Genomic DNA, 16,077 nt, shown 5'->3' on the forward strand with positions numbered 1-16,077 from the left:
TGGTTGGAGTGGATGCTGCCCCCAACCAGTGCAGGCAGAGTTGAGAGGTTGTGACAGAGACTGGAGACCACAGGACCCACAAAAGGTAAAATAGTTACTATTTAGCCCTTTGCAGAAGAAGTTTGCTAACTCCTGGTGTGAGTACCTGACACTGGATAAGTGATCAGTAAAGTGTATATGCATGGTTACTATTATGATTATTACTCTTTTGGTCTAGTTTTAACTTTCAGGTACCCCTGTTTTGGCTTAATGGAGAGATTCTGAACCTGAAGTCCATGGAAGGGTTTCTGGGGCTGGGTGGGGAGCATCTGTGAATCTCCAGAATTTCTATGTAGCTTTTGCAGGTGAGGTCTTTTGGGGACAGGCTTCGTGACATTCCTCTGATTCCCAAAGGAGTCTGGGTTGCCAAATAGGTAAAGAAGTGTAGAGTTGATGCCTTCCTCACCCCAGGCAAATTGATCTGTATTTTCCCTGGGCTGTCTGGAAGCAACAGGGATGATATTTGGGGGAAATATTTGGGGGCCACAGGGTTTCCCCTCAGACCCCAACCCCCTGCCCAAGTGGGAGGGGCTTGCAGAGCAACAGGAACCAGGAGCCTTGGCTTTGGAGCCAGCAGACTTGGGCTCAGTCCTGGCCTTGCCCTCCACTGGCCGGACTGCTTCTCTGAGCCTTGGTTCCCAGGCTGGGTTGACCCAGGGACGACTTTAAGGGTTGAGCACAGTGTCTGGCACACATACCGCAGAAATGGTAGCTATTATTATTATCAGCAGCAGCAGCATCCTTGCACATTCAGATTTCCTCAGCTCACCTGGGACCTATAAAAAGCTGCCCCACATTTGGCTAATATGAGGTTTGAATTCCCACTGAGTGCTCTTGATCCGATTTTACCTTTGGTACCAGTGACTAAGGCGAGTTCATTACACATATTCTCACGATCAGTGTGCAAAACAGCAGGTCCTCAATTAAGTTTTTAGAAGTTCAGTGGCTTCACTTGAACAGGGACAATGGTAAACGTTCCTGAGAGCTAAATAAGAGAACTGAAGCTTCTCTGTTGCAAGAACTTTGGCTGTTTCAGATCCTGCCATCTTTTTTCCCAAGGAGTTACTCTGGACCTCAAGCTTGGATCTGTTTTCCCCCTAAAATGCTTCCCTGTGGAGCCTGGTTCCCCAGCCCAGTCATCCACAGTGGGCAGGTTCATTCCAGAGCCTGGTAAACACCACTGAGAGGGCTGAGGGCATCCCTGCTACCGGGCTGTCCTGGAGAGGGGCTTCTCAGACACAGGCTGGTCCACGGCCAGCCCAGCCCGGTGCTGTCTGCGTCCAGTTGCCGGGTGTAGTCCCATTCAGCAGGGATCTGGTGGCTCCAGACAACAGCTGGAGACCAGGACGGGAGACTTCCAGCTACAAGCAAATGTTGCTGCTTCTTGAGGCTGAAATATTCTATCCCCAAAGTGTCCCTTTCAGCCAAGCAAAAACAATCAATCCCCCATGGGGACCCGACCCTGCCAGAGGAACAAAAGCTTCCCAGTTCTCTGCATCCCAGAGACCGTCTGCAGCTTCAGGCACGCACAGCCCAGTGGGGAGAGGGGATGATCACATGACCCCCAAGCTTGGAGACAAGGTCACCCTTGTCCAGCCCTTTCGTCTCCATGGGAAGAAGGGCCTTGGTTGCCTGACAGAGGATGGTGCTGATGCTGCCCTGGTGCTGGCTCCCGGATGGGCGGGTTTTAGTGTCCCATCTTGCGGGTTTGGAACAAGGAGATGAGGTCAAGGTCAGCGATCTCCAGAGTCCACTCAGATGGGTTTTGGGGGCTCCTCCTGGCGCTGCTTTGGGCAGGACAGTGGTGTGCATCCTGGCTGCGTGTATTTATTTTTCTGTTGCAGGCGGATCCATCTCTAAGAAGTTCACCAGCTAGGCTGTCCCATTTGTCTTCCACCAGACATTAAAAATATTTTCCTTCAGGGAAGGAAAGCGCATATGGGAAACAGAGGAGAGCTCAGAGAAGATAAACACTCAAGTGAAGCTGGCCTGTGAGGTGCCATCATGTGGCAACGGCCACAGCAGGTTAGGGCTGACTGGCGCCCTGGGCGCAGGCCGAGGTCAGGAAGGGAGGGGACAGCGGGAGGGGGGCACAAACCCCACGTCAAGGCAGCGCTTTCTGGAGAAGTGTCTGGAATGACTGCTGTGCTGCGCAGTTCTCCTCCCCTGCCCCTCTCTGTTCCGCAATGAATCTCTGGAGTGATACGGCCTTCAAAGTTGAGTAACCAATACACTGTGGATAGTGGAGGAAGCAGCCAGTGGAACTTAAGGCCACTGCCTATGAGTGGATGATTCGTTTTAGAGGAAAAGGTGACTACTGACCAAACGTCTCAAACAAGAGGGCTGTCACAGTTCAGTGAGCGTCGGCAACACTCAGAAGCTTCCCAGGGATTCTGGCAGGTCTGGGGTGGGGCCCAGGAACCTGCATTTCGAACAAGCACACCAGGGATTCTGAAGCAAGTGGTCCAGGCACTGCTCTGAGGAACGCGTCTGCATCTGAGGCGGTGGTAACGTGCCCCCTTTTCTCATTGCCATAACCAGCTGGAGCAGGGAGACCTCCCCCAGCAAACTGCCTCCTGAGAATTTGGACCCGGGGCTCCCAGAACCAGCAGTGGCTGTGTGACTGAACCAGGTAGGTCCGAAGCTTGGCTTCCGGGGCTGCCCCCTCTCCTTCTCCACGAGCCAGCTCCCCCCACCCCACTCCTGCCCAGGCTCCCCCTCATCTGCCTGAGTGTGTCCGTGACACTGTCCTCAGCAGCCTCCTGGGTGGCCCCAGACACACCCTGGAGATGTCATCTGTGTCCCCATTTCCATGGGCTGTGGAACCTAGGTCTGACCCTCCCTGGGTCTCAGGCTGCCTGTCCCGGCCTGACAGCTCTGCCTCCATGTCCCACGGGATCTCACTCAGCCCAAACAGAACTCAGCGTGTCTTCTCTCTCTTCCGGTGCCTTTTACGTCCTTTATCGAAAAGACTGGCCTCTCTCTCTCCCCAGCACCCAAGTCAGGATACTTGGGCATCACCTTAGACACTCCCTTGTTCTTCACCCCCCAGCTCCTTTCTAAAATAACAAGGAACAGCCACCACTTACTGAAAACATACCACAGGTAATAACTCATCACAACTCGATGAGGTAAATAAGTACTGTAATTGCCCTCACCTGACAGGTGAGAAAACAGGCACCTGGGGAGGGGGCATGCGCCCGAGGTCACGTGGTGGTGGGGTTGGGGGATGAGCCAGGCCCCTGGCCTGCGGAGGTGGCCAACTCTCTCTCAGGCCCTCCCCTCCCTCCACGGCGCTGGTGTGGGGGCCTCGGCATCTCCCAACTGGCCTCCTCGCCCTTGGTCTTACCCCACTCCGACCTGTTTTCCAAATGCACGTAGGAAATCCTTCTCACTGGGAATCTGGCGTCGCTCCTCCACTGAAACCCTTCAAAGGCTCCCTGTTTTACACCCCCGGGCTCACAGTGAACCAATGGTGGGAGCTGAATCCTGCAGGCTGACTCAGCCGTACTCTTAGTTTACTGCCCCGCACTCCTATCTGAGCCTCAGCTTCCTCATCGTCAAAACAGGGACCACAGGACCCAATGCAAGGGCCACTGGGGTGCACAGCTCCTCACGGGAGAGGGCAGGTCACATCCGAGCTTCTTCCGTGTTATAAAAAGGAAGGGGTGGGGGGAAAGGGGAGAGGAAGAGCTGGCTGCTCTGAAAGGCAGGGAAACCCATGTGGATGATAATCATGCAGCATGCTAGCCTTCTTGACCTTCTGAGACGTAGATGCTGTGCATCTTACAGGAGGGGAAGCTGGGCCGACCGACCTGAAGCCACTTCAGACCCAGGTTTTCTGAGTGCAGAGCCCTGTGCCCTTGCCCGTGGCCACCCTATGTCCACCGTGCACCATGTGAGTTTGGAATCCCAACTCTTCAGACCTTACCGGCCGGAGATCGGCTGTGGGTCAGAGACGCGATGAGAGCTGAGCGACTGGAAGACGCTGACCCAGTGAGAGCCTGAGGTCCTCCCAGCGCGACACCTTCCTGGCCTCGGGCTTGGGAGCCTCCCGTAAACACGACAACCTAGGGCCCATCACGGTTTCTACAACAATGAGAATATTTATTTTCTCCAGACGGTAAAAATAACATTTTTCTCTCTTTTGTAAAAGTACCATTACATTCCATTTTCTTAAATAACAATCCTAAAAATATATATTAAATTGTATACAGTGCGTCACACTTCATCTTATATTTTAAAATACATGATGTTTCTATTTTATTCTCAAAGTTGTGTATTAAGAGCATATTTACAAATAAAGCCATGTCATCCAAAGTCAGGATCCCTGCGGGAAGGTGAGTCTGGATGTGGGCAGGTCCTGGCGCTGTGTGGACCCCTCGGCGGCAGCCCCTCAACCGTGTGCTCCTGAGGACACGTCCTTTCTGAAGCAGTAGATTGACCTCAGACTTTCCTCCACACCCCACTGCTGCCTCGTTAAATATGTTCAACTTGGCAAGATGGGAACCTGGGAGATGGGCCCCCTGGGGTCTGCAAACAGAGGGTGAGGCCCCATCCCCCTGGGCCAGCCAGCCTGAGAGGAGGCAGCTGGGCTGGAAGGTCTGAAAAACACCCTGGGCCAGGGTAGCTAAGCTGAGAGCCCTGGCCAGGAGGTAGAACAGTGAGGAGGGTAAACAGACACCAGAGGAAAACAATCAAAAGGTTAAACATTCCCAAGGTGGTAACAAAAGCAGACATCAAACAGCAAGGAGAAGATTGGAAACCCAAGAGGGCAGCAGTTGACCGGGCTACAGAGTGGGGGCCACCAGGCTCTGCAGGAGGCCTGGGGTGCTCATCAGACAAGGGGATGGGACCTCGGAGGCCGTCCCCCTGTAAGTGCTAGGGAAGATGAAGTGCCAGGAAGCATGGGGGCTTGGTGACAGGCTGCATGCCCTGCTGGTGTCAGGATGACCCGGCCGGACACTGAGCAGGTCAGGCCACTCCTGCCTGGGGCTGATGATGGGCCATGCGGGTGGGGCCGTGCCCACCCATGGGTTCGGCCTAAGGGCCAGGACAGCTGTGCTTGCGAGTGCTTTGATCTTTGCGCTGCGGGTTTCTGGCCGGCTGGAGTCTTGAGCCAGAGCCCACACTTCAGAAGTTACAGCAACCTGGTTACCTCGCTCATGCCCAGAAAGGGGGCGCCTCACCCTTTTCTCAGGGTCACCCCTTTCCAGTCCCCTCCAACCCCCACTTTCTTGCCTCTAAAGTGGTTTCTTAGCAGATCAAGTGCTTCCTCCTTCGGTGCTCCTGGGTGTACATCTCCCCTCTTCTGGCCTCACAGGTTCCCCTCTTCTGGGACAATTTATGCCTCTAGTGTTTACTTAGCCACGGGGGGCCCTCTGGGGGATCATGCTTACAGAGGTTGGCCTGGGACAATTTATGGCCCTCTCCCCCCATGCTGTCCTGAGGCCGGTTTGGGATTCCTGGGGCTGCTCCCGGGATGGTAAGTGGGTCCCAGGGTGCTGGGCTGTGCCTGGGGTGGCAAGAAGGACAACACTGGGGTCACAGCCCTTCTGGGATCTCTGAAAAAGGGCTGCTCCAGGTGCTCAGACACACCGTGACCTGAAGTCACGAAATGTGAAGAGGGCAGGCGGGCCCATAGGATGCCCCAAGGCCAGTGATCAGAGGGAGCCCACGGCTGCGAGCGACTGCCCCTGGCCGGGTGGACCCCTCCCGGGTGGGACTCCACATTCCCTCTGTGCTGCGCGGACCTATTCACAGCACAGGGCCCTCTGTGACTGCACACACCTGACACTTGTGTTTGAGAGGAGATTCCATAAAGGCCAGGAATAGCTTGGAGGGGAGACTGCATACGTCAGTATATTCCAGTGGTCCTTGCACTCGGCAGGCCTGTCTCCAGACCCTGCTGACAGCTGCTCGGGGTAACCGCCCTTTCCAGATCAAAGCCTCACCCGGTGCCTGGGGCAGCGCCCCCGCTCTCCCGTGGACACGTGGCGTTTCCCCCTCCAAACGCCCCTGGCCCACGCTGCCAGCTCCCAGCATCTCTCCTGGTTGCTGGTGTCGCCTCCCAGCTGGCCCCACGCGGCCCTCTGTCTTTCTGGGAGCTGGGCGCAGACGCCTGCCGGTGTGGCAGACCCCTAGGGAAGGCCACAGCAGGCAGTAGCTCAGGGGTTCGGCGAGGGGGGGCAAAGTGCCCCAAACACTTGGCACAACGAGGCCCAAGGCTCGAGTGCCTGCGGGAGAGCCACACTCCGACAGAGGCCAGGCCCGGCCTTTGGGGTCCCAGGTGCTCCTCCCGGCTGCTGTAGACAAGGCTGCTCTTGGACGGACGGCAGGGCTTCTGGACGGGATGGCACGGACTCCCACCGCCCACGGCCGCTGCAGGTGCAGCTCTCAATCTTCGGAGGCCTTTCCTCAGTGGGGCTCCCGTTCCCACACCCTCCCTCCCCACTCCGCATGCCACTCTCTGCGGCTCCCCTCCCCTTCTGGGGGGCAGAGGGTGTGGGAGTAGGGACAAGAGGCCTCTCCTTCCCCACTGAGCCATTCCGAAGCCCACCCTGTCCCCATAAGAAGAGGCATGGAGGCCGCAGAGAGCACAGGCCATGGGAAATTTTTCATCCTCTTTTAAAATAAGGGACACTTAAAGGAGGGACTGCTGGCACCCTGTGTCACACGTTGCTTCCTGGATGCTCAACCATGTTTACACTCCCTGTTCTGAACTGAGAGTCAGCTTAGGAATCCCGAGACGGGGCCTGGCTCAGGCTTCACAGGACGAGCAGCTTGGGGGAGAGGTCACCAAATCCAGCCCAACAAGGAGCTACTGAGCACCTAGAAAAGCTTTCGGTAAAGTCTACTGCATGAATAAATGAATGGATGTTTCCTATGACCACCCCTCAAACTTGTCTGCTGGTCACCAAGCTGCAGAAGAAGCCATAGAAAGAAGCCCATGGGTGAAGGTGTCAGGTTTTTACATGACAGGCCCTTCCAGGCTGGAGGCGGCCCATTCTCTCCTGGAGCCCACGGAGCAAAGCCCCAGAGTCAGCACAGAGCGTGGGTTTCTGTCATGCTTTGGGGGGCCAACCCCCAGGACAGCCTCAGAACTCTCTCTGCCTAGCCTGTTCCAAACCATAAAGACCAGGAGAAAGCAATCTGTGTGGACAAAACTGAGAAGAAGCACTACCTACCCACTACCTGACAGTCGTCTAGAACGTACCTGAGCCCAGTGCTGGACACAACCATCTCTGTCATCTCAGCCCCACTGTCCCGACACCCTGTTCCTAGATCAGAGAGAGAGAGATGCAGGAGGCACGGACCGTAGGACCATGAGTCTCTCTCCTAAGTGCAGTGATGAAGCAGGTCGAATCCAGGCTATGCTGCCCCTGTGGCCGGTGCCCCAGAAGAGGCCAAGGGAGAGGCAGGAAGAGTCAGTCAAAGGAAACCACGGGAGAAGTGGTCCCCAGGGGCCTCGAGCTCAGAGGGATCTCACGTCCTGGGCACAGAGCGGGGAGGTTTTAGTCACTCACAAGAGGATTACGGTCATCTTGTTGACTCTGACCCTTGAGCTTCTTCTTAAAGATGGAAATCGAAGTAGAAGGCTTATAAAAAATGCTCCAGATTTCCCCCGACGTCCCTGGTTGACGACAGTCCCTAAGGTCCCCTAAGGCAGGAACACGATGGGATCTGTCGAACAAAAATAACTTAATTTTTCAAGTAGAATAGAACAAAGCGTCCGAAAGAACCTACCATCTCATGAGATACCTGCACCTATAAAATGGGACATTCAGTGACGTGAGGCCTCAGGAAACCTTATAGCTGCCTTTAGAGACCCGAGGGACTGCCATCTGGATGACCTGCGCCCTGTGGGATGGCAGTGCAGTGGGGCAGGTTCCAGCTCAGTGTAATGAAGAACCTTCTAGCTGGAAGGATTATTCAAATCTGGAAAGGGCTGGCCTGAGAGATTATGAGTTTTCAAAATACTTCTTTCTTTTTAAGCAGAAGAACTCTTTTCAAATGACACTTATTCGGAAGCCCACCTAGCTAAACAGGATGAAGGCAAGCCTGCTCTTCTTGGACTGGGACCTGCCTTTCTGCCCACGCCTGCCCTGCCCCCATGCCAGCCCCCGGCACTGCTTGACAGGGAAGCTGCAGAGGGGCTCGGTGTCAGATGAAAGTCAGACATGGGCTTTGGTGCCTCAGTGTGCGGTGAAGTGCTGGACCCTAGAGAGAGTGTCCTGCGCTCTCCCTGCTGTGGGGGGACACGCAGACGGGACTGTGCCTGAGAGGCTTCCCCAGAATGTGTGAACTGGGACTTAAAAAAAAAAAAGAAAGAGAAACACAGATATAGATGCCCAGTAGACAATAACAAGGACATTGTTTCCACTGAAAAATGTAAAGTGCAGGGTGGAAAGGCCTATGGGTGGTGCCAAAGAGGCCAAGGGCAGCCTTTACAGGGCAATGGAGGAGACGGCATTTAATGTACAAAGAAGTCTGTGGCAGAGAGCAAGCCAGAAGGTCAGGGAAAAGGTAGCTTTTACAGGACACCAATGCTCAGGAAGGCCTTGAAATGGAGAGAGCCCTTATGTTAATTATATCTCAGTAAAACTGAGAAAAAAGTTTTACTGAGGAAAAGAAAAGAAATGGAGAGAGCCTGGACTGAGAACCACAGGAAAGACAGAGCAGAGGGCTAAGAAAATTAGCACCCCCCTCTGCAGGCACACAAACATCAGTGCATGAACCATCACCCCTTTCCTGGAAGGCAGAACGGTTAAACCTGAACAGCGGAAGTAAGGGGAGGAAATATTTTTTTCCAAATTGGTTGGAACTGAAGGATGAAGTTTTTAAAAGCTTCTTAAATAATTGTTTTAAAATAATTATTAAGCAATAGTTAATAAAATGTTGGAATTCTCTTCCTAAGAATGTCTCACAGTTTCTAGAAGGCATCAGGAAATATGCCTGGTATTGTCCTAGGAATCTTTGCTCTTATGTAAACATCTCTTCAGGGGGCCAGCACAAGCCAAAAGATGGAAATTGTCCTGTTTTATGCCCAGACTATTTCAATCCTCCTTGAAATCGTATCCTTTAGACCCAGGAGCACACACACAATCCCTCAAACCTAGTGAGATTTGTCCAGTTGTACATTTCACTCTACAGAGAATGAGGAATGTCTATGGCCTCACGCTGCCCAGCACTGAGCGCTTTGGAATCATGTTCCGATATTACAAGTGTTCTCAGACAACTGAAGCGTAGTAGAAAAGGAGCCCTGAGCCTTCCCCTCCTGGAGTCGGATGGCTCTCATACTCACTTGAAAGTGATGTGCAGAAGCATCTTTGCTATGACGGCTGTGACTGTGAGGATAAGGAGCGTTGCCAGGCCATACACTGTCCATCCTGCAAGTGCAAAAGACAGGGGTGATCGGACTGTGTTGTGTGAGCTCACTTTTCAGAAGGAGGTCTGAGTGAGGCCTGGTGGCTCAGAGAAGCAGGCCTGGCTGAGGAGCTCCCTGCAGGTGGGGGGTAGCCATGCAACGCAGCTCGAGCTGGGCTGGCCCGGAGTACCAGACCTTCTGAGCACCTCGACTTGCTCTAGACTCCCTCCTGGAGAGAGGCAGGCAGTGTGGTCCAAAGCACACTCAACTTGGAGTTGAAAGGAGTGGTGCACATTCTGTCTCTACCACTGGAATCACTGTGCGACCACAGACGAATTACATAAACTCTCTGGGCCTCATTTCCTCATCTGAGGAATGGGATGTGTGACTTGTGAAATCCTACAGATACACAAACAATAGGATACACAGGAAGGGGCTCTCCTCCCTGACTTCCTACTGTGAGTCTTGCAGGGGAAAACCTCTAGTCCAGGGAATTGCGAATGGTATCTGCAGCTCCAACTTCCTTGGCAGAAAAGAGAGAGTCACAGTCCGTACCCGACCAAGTTAGCCAGCTTGAACCATAAGATCACCACCCTCTCTCCACCCGTCTCCTGCAGGACCTGCCTTCACAGCTCTGGTGACTATCTGACTCTTCTTTTGCTTTTTGTCTTTCTCCTTCCATGTGTCAGCCACAGATGGGCAGGGATTTTGTGTGGTTCGCTGTACAATCCAGTGCCTAAGACAGAGCCTGACACCATTAAAGCACTTACACATCTTCCGAATGACTGAATAAACACAGCTCTGGCAACTGCTGATGCACTCAGAGAGCTACAACTTGGGGCCGCAGGAAACACTGGGTTAGCTGATTAATCACCACGTACTAAAGGCAGCCGTGTTGGATGTTGGAGGTAAGGACTACGGAATCAAGCTAAAGAGAAAATGTCCCTCCAAGGCCAGGACAAACAGAGTCATGGAGCCAGGACCCCCAGCCTACCTCGGAAAGAGAAACACCTGAGAGAGCTCTGTTTCTGTAACCGCCAAGTGCACTACCCCCAAGCTCTGTGGCTCCCACCCCTTTGATGGTGTCTGGGAACTGCTACCTGGCATGGTCTGGGGTGGGTGGCTGGGGCTGGTGGTGATGACGTAGAGGACTTTGGAGGACCGGGCAGCGCTGACACTGAGGTTGGCCTGCTCCGTGAACACCTCAGCCAGCGTCTGGTTGGCAGTGGGCCTCTCCTGTGGCGGGTCTTCCTTGACGGCTGGAAGATCAAAAGAATTAGCTGGGGGAAAGCTGGTGGAGACAATGAAGAGGAGGAGGCACTGGTCATGAAGAGAAGGCAGTTTTCTATAGTTCAGTGCTGGGGGCAATTCTTGGCCCCGCTGGCCCCAAAGCAGAACCTGCCAGGCTCTGGCTCCGAAGGAGCCATTTGACGTGTCTCTGCGTGGATCCCGGAACGTGCTTTAGGGTTTTCCTGCCCTTGTGCCTCTGCAGCTATGGTCCCTCTGCCCCAAAGGCCCTCTTCCTTCCTATCTGTCTACCCCAACTCTACCTGTTCTTTCAGCCCGTCCCACCCGTGAGGAGGCCTCCTCCTCCTTCCTGTAGCCGCACACTGACCGAACTCTTCTTGAGGCCCTTGACGTCCAGGACAGAGACTAGGTCATGGACACCTGCTGTGTTCTCATGTGCGGGCAAGGAGTTGTGCCTAGCACACGTGTGTTCACATTACAGGGGCAGGAGTGCAGCCCCATGTTAGGAGGGTCTGAAGATGGTAAACCAGGCTTTGGGGATTGGCTAGGATGTTCAGAGGCAGGAGGATGGAGCAAATGACCTCTCTGGAACCTTCTGATTCTGCCAATCTCAGCTCTTTCTTTTAGTTAGTCTTTTAACTCTCCCATGAAAACTGTCATGAGAACGACTAAGACAGCAGAACTCACAGGTGGCACCTCGTTTCTGTATCATGAAGTGGGTACCAGTTATAAAATAGGAGGCGGGAAAACCTGCAAGTTGAGTGGGCAGATCCTGACGTACAGTCCTTCTGGCAAGAAGCACCCGAGGTCTACACATCACAATGAGGTTCAAGGGGAGCCCAAGGAGGCCGGGGTCTTACCTTGGTACAAGACAGCAAATCCCTGGGCCTGATTGACGCGATCAGAGAAGAAATACAAGATGACAAAGTCCAGAGAGATGTTAAAGGACAAAGGTGGGCGGTTCCTCCCGTTGAAACGGACCAGGACGCGGTGGGTGTAGCCGTCCAGCAGCTCCACCATGTCTGCGGAATCCCGGATGTCAAACAAGGCAAAGTTGAAGTAGATGTGGGAGGCTCCCGGGACCCGGATGGTCCAGTAGCAGACCCTCCCTGTGGCGTATGCGTCGGGAAAGTCGGGGGAATAGACCACGGAAGTCATGGCCGAGTAATTCCCACCACAGGCACCGACCAGAGCTGCAGGAGACAAAAGGATACCAGCCCTCAGGCTGGGGCTCGGCCACAGGGCTCACTTTTCAACCTGTTACAAACAAAACTTCCTAGCTGATGGGATCCAGTTTGGGATGTTGTTTTTTGTCTGCAAAACCAGACTGTCTCATGTTTCAGGATTGAATCACAGAATGAATCGCTTAAACCCTGAACAAATGACTGGAGGCTTTTTTTTTTTCCCCCAGGAGACCTTAAAGTTAGCACACAGCACAGCAGTGCGGCCCCGGCAGGGGCCAGGCTGGAGTCAGAGAGTCTGGGTTCGGAACCAGCTGGGCCATTGATCCCAGGGGCCATACTTCACATCCAGACCTCTAGCTTCTCACAGCTTTGAGAGTGGAGAGACCACCACCTACCTGCTCTCGTATCACATAAATGTGTGAGGACAGATGAGACAAAGCACATGAAAACACAGGACCTCTCTGCAGGGGGCACGGATGAGGTAAGGTCGTAAAAAGCCAAGGGCATCCCAAGTACCTTAGGGGTGCGAGGTTCATTTGAGGGGCCACACTTGTTTTTCAAGTGGGAAACTGTGGCACAAGAAATGACTTTCTGCAGAGGGGAAGCTCACTGATCACTCTGCAGCAGCACATTTGATGTCTCTGGACTCCCAGTTCTGAGTGGCAGGTTCTGAGTGGCAGATACACTTCACTGTATCTTATGTGCTGAAGTGCAAATAAGATCCTGGAAATGAAAGTCCTCAAGAGGGAGGGTAGGGCTGGGATTTAAAAAGCAGGCTTTGGGGGAGTTCTGCTTCCCTTTAGGATGTAGAAAGCTGCTTTCATCCTAACAATGAGAAAAAGCTCAGAACTTTTCTTCAATGCATTAGAAAGCTGAGGTCTCAAGACAACCAAGGCAATTTAATTCTAAAAAGTAAGAAGCTCCTCTGAGGAGAGTCAGGCCACACAAAGTGTTTCATCGTTGACGGAGCACAAGAGGAAGAGGGGGTCGCCATGAAAGTAAGAAAGAAGAAAGCAGCTAAAATTTTAACAAATTTCTAAAGGCTGAATGTGGGCTAGCCTCTCAGTCCAGGATGCCCGGGGACCCCAGACACAACAGGAGTCTGCACTCACTTGCAAGCAATTCTGTGCAGGCCTCCACCCAGGGCCCACGAGAATGACCAGGGTAGGGCAGGACACCAAAGGGTCCCCATTGGTGGTACCAGTGAGTAGAAGGTGACGGGTAGGAGGTGATGAGCCACTGCTGGGGGACAGGCCTGAAACCCTGCCCTCTTCCAGGACCCTCCTCTCAAAGGAAACAAAAGCCTTAAGCTGCAAGGGGAGGGGTAGCAAACCCTCCTGCTCCCAGGGCCAGCGTAGAAGCCCCTGGGGAGGGAGCAGGAGACTCTCTCGTTCCTGTCAAAGTAACCAGGCAAAAACTCATTGCTTCCGGGGGAAGAGCAGAGGCAAAAGCCATCAGCCCCTGGTTGCCTTGAGCCCCAGGATCCTGGACCAATGTCAAGCAGAGGTCTGCTACCCAATGGAGGGGCAGGAGACTCTTTTCTTCCCGGAAGCCCCCACAGATACAAGGCAGTGCTCGGCTGCCGGGAGAGGGGTATTTGGGGATGCTGGAAAGACCCCATCCCTGAGGCCCAGTGACACGACGTGTCTGAGATGGAGGATGGTGCAGGAGAACCAAGAACCCCCAACCACACCACGAGCACAGCGCCAAGTAACAAGCAGCAGAAGTCTACCATCAAGGGAGGGGAAAGGTCACGGGCAAGGAGGAACTGCTCAAAGTTGAGGGTGGAATGGGAACAATGAAAAAACCCCACTGGCATCCCAGGCTCCACACTGAGCACGAGGTAACAGCAGCCATCATGGGAGGAATCTGAAGGTTGACATGCACTGCAGGTGATGACAGGAACAGGGAAACCCAAACCCAGCTCGACCACTGATAGAAAGGCTCAATCAATCCCCACACCGAGCAGGCCTGCCCATTTCCAGGTGTAAATACACTTCCTCAGCCTCTACTATCCTTCTACGTATAGTGTACGGTATTCAATACAATATTACAACACACAAAACATAAAAGCGGGCTTCCCTGGTGGCACAGTGGTTGAGAGTCCGCCTGCCGATGCAGGGGACATGGGTTCGTGCCCCGGTCCGGGAAGATCCCACATGCCGCAGAGCGGCTGGGCCCGTGAGCCATGGCTGCTGAACCTGCACGTCCAGAGCCTGCGCTCCACAACGGGAGAGGCCACAACAGTGAGAGGCCCACGTACTGCTAAAAAAAAAACCAAAAAAAACATAAAAGCAAGCAAGCAAGAAAGAAAGGAAAATAAAAGAAAGGAAAATAAAAGACACTGTCGGGACTTCCCTGGTGGTGCGATAGTTAAGAGTCCACCTGCCAATGCAGGGGACACAGGTTCAATCCCTGGTCAGGGAAGATCCCACATGCCGTGAAGCCCCCATGTGCTACAGCTACTGAGCCTGCGCTCTAGAGCTTGCAAGCCACTACTGAGCCTGTGTGCCACAATCACTGAAGCCTGTGTGCCTAGAGCCTGTGCTCCGCAACAAGAGAAGCCAGCGCAATGAGAAGCCCACGCGCCGCAACGAAGACCCAAAGCAGCCAAAAATAAATTAATTAATTTATATTAAAAAAAAAGACACTGTCAAGAGATAAAACATCCGGTAATCATTTCACAATATATATACATATTGAGTGATTATGTTGTACACCTAAAACTAATCTAGTGTTATATGTCAATTACATCTCAATTTTTAAAAAAGGAGATAAAACAATCCACAGAACCAGACTCAATAATGACCCAGACATTAGAACTACCAGACAGAAAATATCTAGGGGAAAAGATGGACAACATGCTTGAACAGATTGGAAATTTCAGCAGAGATATGGAAACTACAAAAAAGAGTCAGATGTAAATTCTAGAAATAAAACAAACAATATTAGAGATGAAGAATTCCTTTGATGGGCTTAGAAACAGATTACACACACTGAGAAAAGAATCAACATGCTTGAAAATAGGTCAGTAGAAATTATCCAAAATGAAACACAGAGAAAAAAATAAATGAAAAAAGCAGAACAGAGCTTCCAACAGCTGGGGCACAATATCAAACGGTCTAACAATATATAATTGGAGTCCCAGAAAGAGAAGAAAAAGAGAATAAGATAGGAGAAATAGTTGAAGAGATAATGGCTAAGAATGCTCCAAAGTTGATGAAAGGTTATTTAAGAATCTCAGCAATCTTCAGGCAAATAAAACAAAAATTTAAAAAACAAAGGGAATTCCCAGGAGGTCCAGTGGTTAGGACTTGGCACTTTCACTGTCAAGGGCCCAGGTTCGATCCCTGGTCCGGGAACAAAGATCCCACATGCCGTGTGGCATGGCCAAAAAAAAAAAAGAAGGTGAAATAAGGCTTTCTCAAACAAAAGCTGAGAGAAGCCATTGACAGCAGACCTGCATTAGAGAAAATGCTAAAGGAACTTCTTTAGGCCGAAAGAATATGATACCAGATGGCAAATAAGAACATGAAAAGATGTTCAACATCATTAGAAATTATGGAAATGCAAAGTAAAACCATGAGTTACCACGACACACACGACAGAATGGTTAACATTAAAAAAGAGACAATACAAAAGTACAGGTGAGGATGAGGAGCAACTGGAAATCTTATATCTTGTCAGCCAGAGCGCAAAATGGTATAACCACTTCAAAAAACAGCTGGCAGTGTCTTATAAACGCTGAATATGCACTTAGTGTATGGCCCAGAAATGCTGTAATTCCTAGGTACTCACCCAAGAGAAATACAAACACACGCTCACACAAACACCTGTACATGTGTGTGTACAGCAGCTGTACAGCATCTTTATCATAGACTGATGTTTATCGATTGGTAAATGATGAATGAGTTCTGATACATTTGTACAAAGGCATGTTTCTTAGCAATAAAAAGGAACTACTGAAACAACACAAGCGAATCTCAAAAGTATTCTTCTAAGTGAAAGAAGCCAAACGCAAATGTTTAAGTACTGTATAATTCCATTTATATGACTTTGTTCAGAACACAAAACCATACAGATGGAACACGGGATCAGTGGCTGCTGAGGGCTGGGGGTGGTGACCACAAAGGGGCACAAGAGAGCTTTCTGAGGTGACAAAAATGTCCTATATTTCGACTGTGTACATATTTGTCAAATCTTACTGGACTATGCAACTAAAAGGGTGACTTTACTATA

At 51.9% G+C, this 16,077-nt stretch overlaps 1 protein-coding gene and 1 long non-coding RNA gene across 4 annotated transcripts in view; one reads left to right on the forward strand and one right to left on the reverse strand.

The window, feature by feature from the left end:
- The first annotated feature begins 1,660 nt into the window (after positions 1–1,660).
- On the forward strand, positions 1,661–4,565 carry LOC132598336 (uncharacterized). 2 transcript variants are annotated; one of them, XR_009566377.1, is made up of 4 exons: positions 1,661–1,771; positions 1,963–2,064; positions 2,581–2,671; positions 3,832–4,565. It is a non-coding gene; the product is annotated as an uncharacterized lncRNA (long non-coding RNA). The 2 variants fall into 2 exon arrangements; XR_009566376.1 differs by having other exon boundaries at positions 1,676–2,064.
- Positions 4,126–16,077, reverse strand: part of KREMEN1 (kringle containing transmembrane protein 1) — a 64,469-nt gene continuing 52,517 nt past the window's right edge. For both annotated transcript variants that reach the window (XM_030860732.2, XM_060310370.1), the window contains 4 exons: positions 11,515–11,847; positions 10,507–10,665; positions 9,344–9,428; positions 4,126–7,722 (listed from right to left, as the gene is read on the reverse strand). In XM_030860732.2, the coding sequence (XP_030716592.1) occupies positions 7,554–7,722; positions 9,344–9,428; positions 10,507–10,665; positions 11,515–11,847 (746 nt within the window). In that variant the 3' untranslated portion in view covers positions 4,126–7,553. The remainder of the gene's footprint in view (positions 7,723–9,343; positions 9,429–10,506; positions 10,666–11,514; positions 11,848–16,077) is intronic.

This window comes from Globicephala melas, chromosome 13 (assembly GCF_963455315.2).
Source record: "Globicephala melas chromosome 13, mGloMel1.2, whole genome shotgun sequence".
NCBI lineage: Eukaryota > Metazoa > Chordata > Mammalia > Artiodactyla > Delphinidae > Globicephala > Globicephala melas.